The sequence below is a fragment of the Pholis gunnellus genome, assembly GCF_910591455.1.
Source record: "Pholis gunnellus genome assembly, chromosome: 16".
NCBI classification, from domain to species: Eukaryota; Metazoa; Chordata; class Actinopteri; order Perciformes; family Pholidae; genus Pholis; species Pholis gunnellus.
In genome coordinates, this window is record NC_136543.1 from 14,041,412 (window position 1) to 14,056,387 (window position 14,976).

Here is a 14,976-nt window from a genome sequence, read left to right on the forward strand (position 1 = left end):
AACAAAGCATTGGAATACTGTACAATCATAATAAAGCTAGCGTTGATCTTTGGTCTCCCAAATCCCGTTTTGGATCTTAGACACTGATTATATATTGATTCTAAAAGAAGCCCTCTGTTGATTGGATAGAAGACATCATTAATACGGGCTGTTTAGGTAGGTTGTGTAGCTGCTTTAACTTGTGAGACAGTGAGGATCTAGGAACACCTTAACAACACGAGAAAGGATTTCTTAATTTTTTTTTATACTGTTGGACAGTAGAATAACTTAAGTATTTAGGAAGGGGATATATTGTTTTTTGTAAGATTTTACAATTTTTTACAACTTATGCAGAGCTAGGCTAATCCATTAATGCCTTTACCTTGAAGATAGAGACTAGCATAGCACAGCCTAGTTTGATTCTCCTCTAACCAAAAGGGTAATACAATCCTAAATGATTCGTCGCTTTAAACCTTGAGGTATCGAGCTCTTAACTCTTCTGTGAGCTTAAAAATTGGCTAGAAAAACCGTAGTTGCTCCTTCACAAATATGGTTGCGGCTTAAATATTAAGCTAATTGTCGGATTCTGTTGTGACTTATATGTTAAGAAACTTTGCTAATGCTAGGTTGAACAAACATTTTGGCTTTGACCTAAGCTGAACGCTAATTTAGTTTCTTGTCAAGAGTTGGAAGAGAACATAAATAGCACTCTCATGTCTGCATGTTATATGAAGCTAATGCCAGCAGCCGGACAGCTTAGCACAAAGACTGGGAAAAGGTGGAAACAGCTAGCCTGTCAAGGTACAAAATCCAGCTTCCAACATATCTAAAGCCTATTGATTATCATGTTACATATCATTTCTTTGACCTGTAAACAGTCAAAGTCTTCGGACAGATCCAGGCTAGTTGTTATTTCCTGTTTCCAGTCTTTATGCTAAGCTAAGCTAACCATCTGCTGGTGGTAGCCTCATATACAGACTCAAGAGTGGTATCGTATCAATCTTTTCATCTAACGCTCATCAAAAAAAGCAAATAAGCATAATTCCTAAAATGTCGAACTATCCAACAAATTAAAAATGATTAAACCTTATCCTTGCAGCAAGGTATGTTTCCATCCTTTTGGGGGGAAATGCATCTTGTGTCAATAAATGTCAAGATTCAGGCACACAGACCAATTGAGTTTAGCTCGGCTAACCTTCTTAATTCTGATCAAGTAAGAAAAACTTTAAAATTCTCCAGAAAACAAACGTCAAAGCAGTTTGTTGACACCCACATACAGTGGATGTGTGCGCACACACTCCAACATGTTGTGTACAGAAAGATGTGTAACCTCTGAACCCTGTTGTCTTGGTCATCATACCAAAGTGTTCTGAAGGCAAACATGGAAATATGCAAAACATGGCCATGGATGTGTCGAGAAGAAGAAGCATGGTCAGAGAGGAGAGGGAAAGAGAGGTAGTAGTGGTTTCCCAAACCTTGATCTTCTTCACACTTGTCTCCTCCTCTTCCCCCTCCCTTGCATTAGAAAATGTCTCCTGGAGAGTCTGACCCACAGATTCCTACAACTCAGTTTGCCTCTGTTTTGTCGGTCATTGGCATTACATCACTTCCTGGATAGATGAAATCATTTCCAAACATGTGCCGTCATGTGCGCTGAGCTTGGAGTCGTTGAGTCTCCCATCTGTTGACTGCTGTATCCCGTCATGCCGTTGGTGTTGTAGAGATTCACGCCGGCCACGTGCTGAGTCATCTGAACGACACAAAACACACTTTGTTATGAACAGAACTCTTACGACCCAAATTCATCCCGGTCAAAAGAAATACACATACACACACACACACACACACCTGGGTCGTGTTCCACTGTAGCTGCTGGGCATGTTGTACTCCGTACCCTTGCTGATGAGGTAAACCTCCAACCTGCTGCTGTACCATCATCCCACTCTGCTGCTGTACCATCATCCCACTCTGTTGTTGTCCCATAACGCAACATTGCTGCCGTACCATCATCCCACTCTGTTGTTGTTGTCCCATAACGCCACTCTGCTGCCGTACCATCATCCCACTCTGTTGTTGTTGTCCCATAACGCCATTCTGCTGCTGTACCATCATCCCACTCTGTTGTTGTCCCATAACGCCATTCTGCTGCTGTACCATTATTCCACTTTGCTGCTGTCCCATCATGCTCTGGGTCATGCCCGTCATGTATTGTGGCGCCATACCGGCACTCGGCTGGGCCATGACACCTTGCTGTCCCATCATGCCGTTCTGTTGAACTCTAATCATGCCGCTCTGTTGTTGTTGTCCCATCATGGCCATCTGGGATGTCATCATGGCACCTCCCATTCCACCTGCCTGGGCTAAAGAATGGTACGATCCGTACGGGTGCGTCGGGTATCCCATTTGGTTCATGTACAAGCCTGTTGAAAGTAATCACACATAGAAAGTGGCCATATTGGCAATTGGTAAGAAATTAATAATGTTAATTCGTTGAACCCAACTGATCCACTAAATTAAGACTGAAGGAATCATGGAGAAAACAACATTTGAGAGAAGGTTTGCCTCACCGTGAGTCGACATACTGCTGGCGTGCACTGAGGGGGTGGAGGCGTAAAGGGAGAGAATAGAGTCCTTGGACAGTTTCTTGACAGTGCCCTCCTCTGCTTTGGGTGCCGAACGCAGGAACAGACTGAGGTTGTCAGGCACCGAGGCAGTCACTCTGCTCTGAGGCATGGAGCTGGAAACAGGCTGGAGTGGGAGGGCAAGACAGGGAGAAGGCAGGAGAAAGTTGTCAACAGTGGAAGGATGCAAGTAGGGGTGACAAAAGCGACAAATGGTATCTACAAAGGCAGATTAATACAGGAGTCAATCTATCGCTCTGTGAGGGAGAGTGGTGCTTTGAGCTAAATGCTAACTTTGGCATGCTAACATGCTCACAATGAAAATGTAAATCGTAAATCCATCAGTCTGGACCAAAATGTTAGACCGACCGACAGACTGCCATTGCCATCCCTAGAGATGTGCAAGTAGCATGACTACAGACATAAGGGCTCTGTGGAGAGCAGACTGTGTGTAGTATTTGCAGTGTGTTACCGTGGTTTTAATGGAGGAAGCAGAGGAGGGTGCTGGCAAGGAGCTGAAGAGATCCAGTGCAGAGTGTGCCAGAGCTGGATTGGACACCGCCGGGCTCTCATTACCGTCTGGTACACATCCTCCACCATTAGACACTGCAGCACTTGGAGCAGGGGCATCTAATATCGGGTAGATGGAAGCATGTATGATTATTCAAAATGATCAGCGACTCAAGTACAACCCGTCTATTTCTCTAACTATTTCTGTCTCCTCCCTCTATGCTGTAAATGGGTGTTAGGGTGTACATGTGTGTGAGGTGCAATACCTAATCCAAGCAGGTCTGTAACAGACTGGGGATCTGTCTTGGGGCTGATGTCTTTTTTCTGTCACAACAGAGAAAGTCCATGTAAATTTATGTCTGCGTTGACGAATGAGCTTGAATCCAGAATCCTTTCACTCCAGACTCCCTGGTGTTGAAATGACCTTCCCAGTCCAGTCAGAACAGTTACTCCCTCAAGACGTACTTCCTCTCGTGTCACTTTCTCCTGACTGACTGACACCCTCTCTCCTCTTTCTTTCTTTCGCTCCTACTCTTCCTCTCCTAGCACTCTCCAGCGCGATCTATTGCTACACTCACTCACTCTGCATCAGAGCATCAGCTTAATGCTTGAAATCTAACAATCTTTACGGAAGATCAGTTCTCTTTTAATGCATGCGATTCAGCCAGTACTCACCAATTTCATCTTCTCAAACACAACGGGTTCCTTGGGTATATTGTCACAGCTCTTTTCTTTCTGTACAGAGAAAAACAAATGGTTGTGTTGAGCAAGCAGACACTTCAGTTAGAATGGCCCTGTTCAATAAGTATCATGACAGTAGTCTTTTGTGTGTGTGTGTGTGTGTGTGTGTGTGTGTGGACTCACCCTAAGCATCTGGATGTCAATGACCTTATCAATGTACTTCTTCTTGTCATACTTGTCCCTGATGAAGATCTCTGCAGACTGGTCCGTCTCGGGGCGCTGAAAGCACTCGGGTAAGAAAGCCTCATAGAGACGTTTGGCTTTGGCATTTCCCATCTCCTGAACACACTGGTGACACCAAAACACAACAAAACATTGTTGCATTTTGAAGCAGTCTAATAAAGGAGAGATGCAATATCCAGGGTACTGTATTGTGGAGTTCTGCCAATAAAACAGTGTGAATTATTTTCTTATGGATGTAGCGAAAAGAGAAAAATAAAGATGCTGACTTCAGGAAAATGATCGCAGTGGGAAGCACAATGCTGACTGTCTTGCCTATCAGACAAAACGAGCTGCATACTGATGAGCAAGTGTCTACTTCCTCTGCTGCATGTGAACACGCAAGTAAATGTTGACAAATGCTAAATTGGTGGTTTTCCCCCCTGCTGTCAGAAATAGATATATTGATACAAGGTTTTATAATAATACTGTTGCTTGTATTAAAGAAAGTCTCTTTTTAATACAAACCTCAATATCATTTCATTGCATGAATCACGTACCAATACAATAACAAGAAGGTACAGTGGAAGAAAACAATTTCAGAGTTTAGAGGAAAGGAGAAATAAATACGCATTACAACATTAAAGCTGAGCTGGGTTCTCCAATATAACAACTACATCGGTATAGCAGCTTTTCTATTATGGCACCTAACCTAATAACTACCACGAGCAAAGATGAAAAGCTATTGTTTCGATTGTACTTCTTCCAATACTGTAAGGAACAGCACCCACACTGTAGTCAATCCAACAAACATAAGCTGGTATCGTAAGTATATTACTGTGTTACGTAAATGATTGACGAGATTTGTGCCCCTTTTCTACGATTACTGTACCCGAGCTTTGGTGAGTGAATCTGTTGTCATTGTGGGATGTATTCTATATATTTTATATATTCTTACATTTAAAAAAAATCTGCTTACCAGCACCTCTAAATCTAACCAATAAACAAATTATATCTCACTTGTTTGATCCGTTGTGATCGATAAACAAAGCGTAGAAATGACAAGTAGAGGACAGAACCATGCTTACTGTTTCCAGTCTTTATGCTAAGCTAAGATAAACTAAGGTGAGCTAATGTGAGGTAACATATCTCTCAAACTATTCCATTCATACCTGCAAATACAAATTAGTTTTTATTTTTTTACATTTTTTACAGTCCAGATCTATGGTATGCGAATTAAATGAATGTTTAGTGAAAAACTCTGAACTGTGTTTCACACATTAACACGTTGCAAATATCCCCATCTTGATTTTTTTTAATTTGGAGTGTGACCTCTGACCTGGACCTGCTCCTGCGTCCACTGGTCCAGATTGACAGACTTGACCTTGGAGATGTGGACCCCCAGGTTTCGATGGATACCAGCACAGCGGATACAGACGAAGATGCCCAAATTCCAGGACGCCCATCTTGGACCTGGCAGAGAGAGGAAGGTAGTGTTTAAAAATGAGAGCAGAGGGTCTTTAAAGGGAGGGGGGGTTAAGTAATTGGGCGAAAAAGAGACTAGAAGTATAATAGACAAGTAGAGTAAGCAGGCGAGCGGGTTGGGTGAAGAATGAAGAGAGAACTCTGATTAATTTTAGTCCAATTATACAGAGACAAGCCTGAAATTAAATTAGGAGTTTGAATTCAGCTGGGAACTCAACTAATCCCGTGTAAGTCATGCGGTGTCCTGACACATAATGGGATCCAATAGGAGAGTTAGCCTACATAACTGAGACTGAGAGGAGAGAGGGGGAGTGGAAAGTAACACAAAAACACACACACACACTCTGATTACCTGCAGGGATGATTACTCATGTGGTCATGAGCCTGTGTGTGTGTGTGTGTGGGTGCGTGGTTCTCTGAGTGGGCCATTTTGTCCATCTTGCTGCCATATCTGTCTTAATGGTTACATTTGAGTGCCGGGCGGCCCGTATTCTCCCCCGTGCTTTGTAGGTTTAAGCCTTATATCATGCTGTGTGCCTCGCTGTCTAGGATCCTTGCCTGAACAGACAACTAAGAGAAGTGGGGAATCAGAAACAACACCGTCAGGCTATTTTTCTGCTGAAAATTATGCAACCGCCCTCTTCAGAGAATACAGGCAGCTTCAAAGAGAATGCTGGCGCTTCTCTCCTCATCTCTCCTAACATCTCCCTCTCTTCTTGCCCCTCCTCCTCCTCCTCCTCTCTTTCCGCCTTCTCCTCCGGCCACCCTCTGCCTCTGCGCTCATCTCCGCTATGAGTCTTGGCTTTACGAGTTGATGCGCTGCAGCCTTTACACCACTAGATGGAAGAGCAGCTCCGATTTGGATTTCTCATTGTCCTCTCCTGTCTGGCAAAGCCACTGTATCATTGAAGAAAGGCCATTCTATGCAAATAAAAGAGGAAGTCGAGTTTCAGAACAGAAAACATACAAGACCTTCCTCTTTACAGCAGCTTTGGAAAACACTGTGTCTGGGTGCAGAGTCAGTTAATAGCCTCCTGTCGTGGTTGAATGCTAAAAAGGTTATTCTTCTTGCATCATTAGAATGAAATCATCAGACTGACTCTGTATTTCTGGCTTGCAAAGTTTGCATGCGGCATATTCAAATCAGGAAACAGAAAGACATCAATGGGGATTGAATGACAGAGAGCAAACAGCAGTAGAGGATTCACACCAGACAGACAGAGTGTGTCCATCACTCTGACCGTCTGGCTGCAGCGTTAGCTGTCATGCCGGCTAATAATAGTAGAATTACTCCGCAAAGCCGGCTTAGCCGCTGTAAACATTGGCACCGACGGAGAGAAAGAGAGAGACATTGTCAATTGTGTAGAACTCCCTCAACGCTGGAGTTAGTTTGTCCTTCTCATCCTTATTCTAAAGCTCCTCCGTGTCCTGGCCGCCATTTCTTATCTCTCTCATTCACCACCGCCGCCTCCCTCTTCCTCTCCTCCGTCCGTCCATATCTCCCGCTCACAGTTCTAATTCTCCCTCTCTGTATCGGTATCCACCCTCACTTTCTGGGGTTTTGCCACCACTGTTGCTTTCTTTTTTTTTTTTTTGCATACTGTACTGACTTTTTATCTCTTTTCAGCCAGGCTAGTGGCGTGGCTCTAGGGGTGACTGCTTTGACCCAGACTGAAATATCTCAGGTCATATCGGATATGATACAGACATCCATGGAGCCCAGAGGATGAATTTTTTGTGAAATAGCTTAACAACTATATGATGGACTTCCATAAAATGTGGTAAAGCTATTCTTAGTTCATAGACAATGTATCTTAATGCCTTTCGAGATCCTCCTGCTTTTTTCTCCAACTCCACCAAGAGGTTGACCTTTTGTACTTTTAACGGAAATGTCTCATAAACTATCGGATGGACTGCAATAAAATTATACACTGCCGCTTTTTTTTCTTTCCAAAACGTGTGTGTTCATGCGTCCAGTGGTCCAAGCACGGGTGTAAGTCGAATCTGCTTACAACAGGGTGTTCTTGAAAGTGAATCACACCTGCACACTGCACCACAGTAGCTTTTTTGGTTCTAATCAATGCAGCGCTTGAGTAAGAACCCATATACAGCACGTCTGTCCAGCAACAATGCACACCTCCAGGTACTTTGAACAGATATAGTAGAGAGAGAGTAGGAGGAATAGACTTCCAAAAAAGGAAGGAAAGATTGAACAAGCAACCTCTACAAATCAGACTCTCTAACAGAGTTTGCATTGCAGCGTTGATTTCTCCAAAGTTGAGTCAGAGCGATGAGTAAACTTCCTCATTTCTTTTTTGCAATCAAAGAACAAACACCTTCTTTTGAGGTGCAACGGAGGTTTGACTAATAAATCGGAATTTGCAGGTTAAACTACCCAAAAGTAGGGGGTTTGCATGGGAAATGGATGAATCATCCTGGCAAAAGAAATGAGTGTGGTTGTCAAAATGCAGCTTGAAGCACATCAGGGGAGGATAAGGCAGAGAGACAAAAACAGAGACAAACAAGAGGGTATTTTTATAATCATCAAATGGTGGACTTTAGAAGTATGATGGCCTGCTGGGATTTACAGTACAGGGGGTATGACGAGCAGCGAGCAAGTGCCAACAGAGATCTATAATGAACCTCTCTGTCACTCACCCACACACCCATTTATTGGGATTACAACACTTGTAAGGACCTTTACTGGCTACTTTCATTTTGTAAAAACAAAATCACCTAACTTTGATCCTTTCCTGAAATAAAATATTTAATTTAAAGGGCCGCACTAGTGTAATTGCAATTGTTACGCATGTAATTTTCATTTGTATTGATATTGCATTTTTGAATGCATGCTACAGTATACTTTTTCAGTCAGATTTGAAATGAAATGTATTCACCTTCAAGGTTCTTCGTTTCCGTACAGTTTGGAATTAGCAAAATCTTGGCTATTTAGATAAAGTTAATGTCAAGTCTACATACAGTAGCAACACATTTTAGTCAATGTTACATGGTAAAACTGGAAATTGGAACAGTGAACTTCAACACCTCATCATGATAATAGTGGAAGAATTATACATTCAGCTAATAGATTTCCATTATTCAGAAATAAATTAAAATCAATGCCTGGAATGTAACCCTAAACTACGAAGAATTTCTTTTGTTTGTGAAACGTATAAGGATATACGGTATATCATCTTAAATATGAAACAATACAATCCATTGTGATGCATTAGCAATCTCACACACACACACACACACACTGAACAGAATTGCCTTAAATGTCAGAGTTCCTGCCTGATGTTTGTCTGGGGAAACAAGCAATTCCAACTGGTCTAACAGGTCAGCTCAGTGTGGAACATAATATATATACCAGAAGAGCCCCTCAGAACCTCAATCACCACCACAGGTATCTTTTCATTTGGTTTCTGTGGTGCCAGCAATTGGATATTGTGTTTGTTTGATAGTATTATGTTACCGAGTCACCTGGACTCCAACATCATTGCTATCCAGGACCAGAATAGATAGAAGTCTTTGACTTCATTGTGTCACACACACGCACGCGCACACACACACACACACACACACACACACACACACACACACACACACACACACACACACACACACACACACACACACACACACACACACACACACACACACACACACAAGCATGTGCATATGGCTCATTAGCTTATATCCCACAAGGATAAGCGTTGCGATGCACCCAGTTTATCCCACAGAGCCTCAGCCCTCCTACAGCATCACACAAACACTCATTTATACACACACTTGTCCCATCCATCCAGAATCTATACCAATCCAGAAACCCTGAGGCCTCCCGGTGACCCAGTCCCAGTCTGAGCTAAGCAGATGGACCCATATTGATAATTTACTAATACACGCGCACCATCTGTGTTGCAATGCGAGTGTCACAACTGCGATCCAGCAGGTGAGTCATCGGGGTTTAGATGGGTTGTACGTTAAAAGATGTGTAAGACACTCCATCACTGCAAGCTTTAGCTTCTTCTCAAAGCACATTTTTGAAAGCATTCATTTTATCCTATTACTGATATTATTGTTTGTGCTCTCTGTAGTTAACATGACTATTGATTGTGTAATGTCAGATAACTATCATTCCCTGGAATCTATAAACATAAGCAATAAATCAATACCATCCCCAGCTGCAACACAAACAGTACTGTCCGGTATATACATCCTTGGACTCTATTTGTCACTTGAAAGCTACTGCTAGTGACACAAAAGGGGAAACAGTACAACAACCCTGCAACTCCTACTGCTGTACACCTGTGACTGTGATTTGTTGTCGTGTTTGTCACATTTCATTGCAAGCTGTCCCTCATATTTTGCATATTTCCTGTACAGTAATGAAACAATTTCCAGGTAACCTGCGCATAGCAGCTTGATGTTTGATCTTATCTCGCTTTTTGTGTGTTTCTCCATGATATACATTTGTACAAGTCTGCTTACCAACCAGGCCAAGAGGGCAACTGCCCCACAGCCGCAGACTGCCAGGCCCCTCAAAAGGTTCACTTTGTGGCAATTGCTGTGTGGTAATTTGATTGATTATATGGGAATAAACAGTACACCACGAAAGCACAACATCAAATGGCATGATGAGGACCTTAAGGGTGTCCTACTTTATTACCTCATAGAGGTACTATCTGTCAAAATCTAGCTTTATGACCGTCGGCTGATGCTGTGCCTACATGTTGAATTATGGAAATGCCACAGTACTGGAGACTCTCTTACCGCTGTGCCATCTTCTCTTTAGTACTGTGAGACTCTGAACTCGTGTGCCAGCCAGGGGACACAAAACAGCCAATCACCTCCTTGTTTCAAAGGCAATCCCTGCTGGCGTCTGATTGGATGAGATTAGAGGGCGTAAGGGGATGAGGGCTAGGTGGTGGTGGAGGGAAAAGGCACGGCGTCACCAGGTGATATCTCCACGGCAACCGGTGTGTACATAAACACAAGTACAATGGAGACAATAAAGGAGAGAGGCTTTTATGCAAACACACACACACACACACGCGCGTACGCAGCCCCTTGAGACTGAAGCCAGAGGTACACGCGTTGACTACGTTATGCATCTGCTTCACCCTCTCTCGATCATCTCTTCATTACTTCCTGGCAGTATTGAGGATTTACAGTAAACGTGTCACATAGTGAGGAAGTCATTAAAAAAGAAAACAATGCGGTAAGTCACGTGGTACAGAGGAAAGGAGAGACGGGAAGTTGGTCAGCACAGGCACTAAACTGCAGTCAAAAAGCAGAGAGATTATTTAATTGCTGCAGCGTCTGTACAGTGAGCATACTGTAGACGGGGATGACCTAATAGCATCGTTAATGTGTTTTTGTGTTTTCATGTGCTGCTGTAAGCCCGCACTTGGCTCCACACGTCTCGCCACTTCCTCTTCAATCACCCAGAAGGAGGAGGGGGGTGGTGGGGGTGGGGGGGGAGAGAGAAGGTGATAAATGCACAGTAATCTATGTCAAGGCAAACAAGATTAGACCAAACCTCATCACAAGCCATATGGTCAAAAAGCCTGATTTGAGACGAGGAAGGGGAGCGGACACGCGCTTTCAAAGTGTGCAGTGTGAGAGCGTGAGCTTGTCATCCAATGCACCGAAAAGCAACGCTTTGACGGTAGATTCAAGAAACAGGTGATAATCAGGTAGGGAGGTAAAACGCCTCTCACCGAGATTACAAGTGTCAGCTTTTGGGCACAGTTTCATGAAGAAAAAACAAAAAAGGTGGGAAATGAGAGTGATGTGTGACCTTTCAATCAGTGTGGAGCCATATGTTATTACATGGTTAAATGCACCTTAGATTACAGCAAAAGACCACTAAACTAACCATTAAAGCTAGAGCTTCATAAACCCTCGGTGTTGGTATGTGTGTGGGGTTGCTATTTCCTGCCTTAACCCCTAATCTCATCTGCAGTCTAATTAGACCAGACTGTTGCACAGGGAAGTCATGCCAATCCGAAAAAAAAGACAAACAATGCGCAGGCATGCCTCATGACCGCATGTTTGAGTATGTGAGAAAAAGAGAAATGAGCGGTTGGGAAGCACGATGTGGCAGATAGCAAATCAAATACAACAACAATCAAACCAAAATGATCTAAATCCGTCTCAAATGTTGCCTTATCATTTATTATCTGTGTATTCTGTTATTCTGTCGATAGTCCAGTCTTTAGATAAGCTCCAAGAGTCTGATCACAGCGTGTTTTTTAAAAGGGACTTCTGAACAGTCACAAGTGCGTTTGCCTTTAGTCTAACAACGTCTGCAGTCCTATTTATATCTTATTAAGAAAAACTTTCAAAGGCCAAATGGAGACAAAATCTTGTTTTGTAAAACGAAGCATTCACAATGTCCTGGTAAAGTCTCCGATTTTAATTTAGACCTTGACATCACGTGTCATCTCAACAAAGCACTGCACAAATCAAGCCATTGTCTATGTACTGTGAATGTACTGTGTGTGTCCAAGGCAAGGGGAAGGATGGGGAAGTTTGATTTAGTGTTTTAACAGTAACATTAAGCAAGAAAACCAAAAACTAAAAACAGAGCATATGAAGAATCTATCTGTCTCTAAAAATTGTGATTCGTTATTCAGATTACCGACAGGGTTTGAAATGAACAGAATACTTTTTAGCTAAAACTTTAAAAAAGTCTGTACTATACGTCTGTATTGACAGTTGGGGTTTTTTCAGCACCCATCTGTGTTTCTTAGTGTTTCCTGTGAAATGTTTGTTGCACTCCAGATCTTTTTTTATTTGGCAGCTTCCTGGAAGCGATACAGCGTTGCAGACCCATTCTTGTGAATGAGCAGAGAGACAGAGGCAGACAGAGACTAAGAAATCTAAAGAGAGACACTGAACAAACAACCAGATTGGGATTTTGGCCCAAATAAACAACGAGCATAAACTGAGTAGGAGCTTTGAGACTATCTGTACACTTGTTCTGACCAAACATTATAAATGTTTCCCCCCTGTCACGAGGCAGCCTAGCACACACATCCAGAGAGAAGCTTCCAACACGTATTGATTTTGACTCTGAGTGTGCTTTGTACACATCAGATCTCTCTGCTGTTGTTTGTCACGTCCATTTGTCTGAAAAAAGAAGCAAACACAGATCTGAGCCTGGATGCAGCACCACAGAATACAGCCTAATCCCTGTTAAATATAGAGAGATGCTTATTTGTATCATTCATAAAGTTTTCATGAGGAATGCCAAGGGTGTCCCCTGCCTGACAGCCCGCAGTGATACACTCGGGGCCTTCACTTGAGATTTATGACTGAGGTGGAAGCAGTGGAAGCCATTGTGGAATTGATATGCAGCTTCCCCGATGAATCGCTTCTCGGACATGCTATGGAGAGGCTTATTTTATCAATCTCGACAACAGCACAGCGGCACTGATTTATATCAGACCCACTTTGAAATCTAGGACATATAGGTATCAAGTAGGCTAATACTAACACAGGGTATCAGCACCAGATAGTATCTTTAAAGTTTCAATGTCTGTCAATGGAAACAGGAGAGTTGTTCACTTTCACTCGAGGTTAGTCTCTGGGACACAATGCTGGTTGTGTATTTTGTTTTAGTGGCACTTGAATCTTACATTCACAGATATTGTCTACCCCATGACAGTTTATCCTAAAACGAAATGCAGAGTAGATGTTTTTGGATTTTTTTTTGCTTTGTTGATTCAGTCTCCAACTCTGTGTATTTGTGACCAAAACAGCAGTGTTTACCAAGTGGTTCAGCAAACAGCTGATGACATAGTTCAAGGCCTCATAGAGGCTACAAACAGAGTGATGCACAAACACATACAATGGAGTGTCTGTCTGTGGTGATACTGTATATAAAATAATTATGTAATACATTTTAGAACGTTTGAGTCACTACAACCATATCAAGTCCTTAATTCACATTAACTATGAGACTATAGGTAAGTACTGTGGATGGCAGTCTTACAGTGCCTTCCAATAATTCCAATTATGTGTGCATACTGTTGTGCCCTTTTGTAAAGGCTTCCTTATGCCCCATCTGCACTACTCAGACTGCAGGACCTGTTCAGGGTGACTCAAAGTCAGTACTGATATGTCAATCTCCATGTCTCGCTAGTCCCTGTGGTTTCAATACTGGGCTTCAAGGAGCCTCGTGTGTTTATTATTATTATTTACTCATATATCATGTAATAAACTTGTCCAACATGATAAACAAAACAAAAAACCTCTTCGATGAAAGGTATTTGTAATGCAATATGTATCTATTGTTGTTATATATAGCCTATTATATTACTTCGAGGGAGCTGGCATGATGTAGCAGCGTGCCACACGCTCCAGCCGACTGAGGACCCGTGTCTTGCACCATAGTACAACGTAATTGGTCGAGGAATCATGAATGCAGCGCCGCATTTCTTAGCGTAGTAAATGAGCAAGACGGCTGATTCATCCGCCGGCCATATGCAGGCATGGACCGGATCAGCCAGTGAAGATAGACATTGATAATGACCTACCTTTGGATTCGCAATCAGCGCAGAATTTATTATCTTCCAGCGCCAGTAAAGAGTTGAGTACAGCCTGGTATCTGTCCACGTCTTTCACAGATTTGCCCGTCATCATTGCACTAGTCCACCTCCTGTCGGCTCCAGCCCCTGCTGCTCGTACCGGCTTTTGTCAATTAGCTTCTTATTTGACTAAATAAAAAGCAGTGTGTGTGTGTGTGTGTGTGTGTGCAGAGCCGATGCGCCCCGGTCCCTCCTCTTCGCTTTCGCAGGCGAGTTTGTTTCAAGAAGAAGATGTGGGATGATTGTCTCTCAGCATGCGGGTTATGCAAAATACTGATAACCAATCAAGACGTAACGTGGAGGAAAACACCCTGAATGCTGATCTTAATAATATAAGCTAATGTAAGGTCGACTTTAAGGCGCATCTGTAACCTATCTCTGATTGGTACCGACTCCTCCACCTCTCTCTCTCTCTCTCTCTCTCTCTCTCTCTCTCTCTCTCTCTTACACACACACACACGCGCGCGCGCACATGCATGCACACACACTATGATACATTTTTATGAAAATAAAGCTACAGTGTGAATAGTCATGCATTTCATTTTTCAGTTTCTGTAATGCAATGCAATATTTTAAAGATAAATAAAGAAAATTACAGTGTCTAAATATCACGTATACTGCCATCCTGTGGTCAATCATGAGACGCTTTTGAGAAGCAAGTCTCCCTGTGGGCCTCTGTTCCCCTCCAGCACGCAAGGTGGCGATAATACACAACCTGCCAAGAGGAAAATAGCCGAGGAACTGTTGGTGAGACAGCTGACTGAAGAGAAACGCCAAACTAGTCAAGTTAACAAATAAATACCGGAAATAAGACGTTTTTGTCTTAAAAATAAGGTTTGTAATTGTTTATCCTGTAACAAGGGGACTCTATATGCAAGGATATG

The 14,976-nt window shown here is 42.7% G+C and overlaps 1 protein-coding gene across 1 annotated transcript; it reads right to left on the reverse strand.

The window, feature by feature from the left end:
• Positions 1–1,603: 1,603 nt before the first annotated feature.
• smap2 (small ArfGAP2) lies at positions 1,604–14,147 on the reverse strand (the record flags this gene model as incomplete). Its single annotated transcript, XM_079176695.1, has 10 exons — positions 1,604–1,729; positions 1,828–1,959; positions 2,134–2,399; positions 2,547–2,727; positions 3,073–3,230; positions 3,377–3,434; positions 3,786–3,845; positions 3,975–4,139; positions 5,350–5,483; positions 14,042–14,147. The coding sequence occupies 10 exons, from the start codon at positions 14,145–14,147 to the stop codon at positions 1,604–1,606; spliced, it is 1,386 nt and encodes a 461-aa protein (XP_079032821.1).
• Positions 14,148–14,976: the final 829 nt, after the last annotated feature.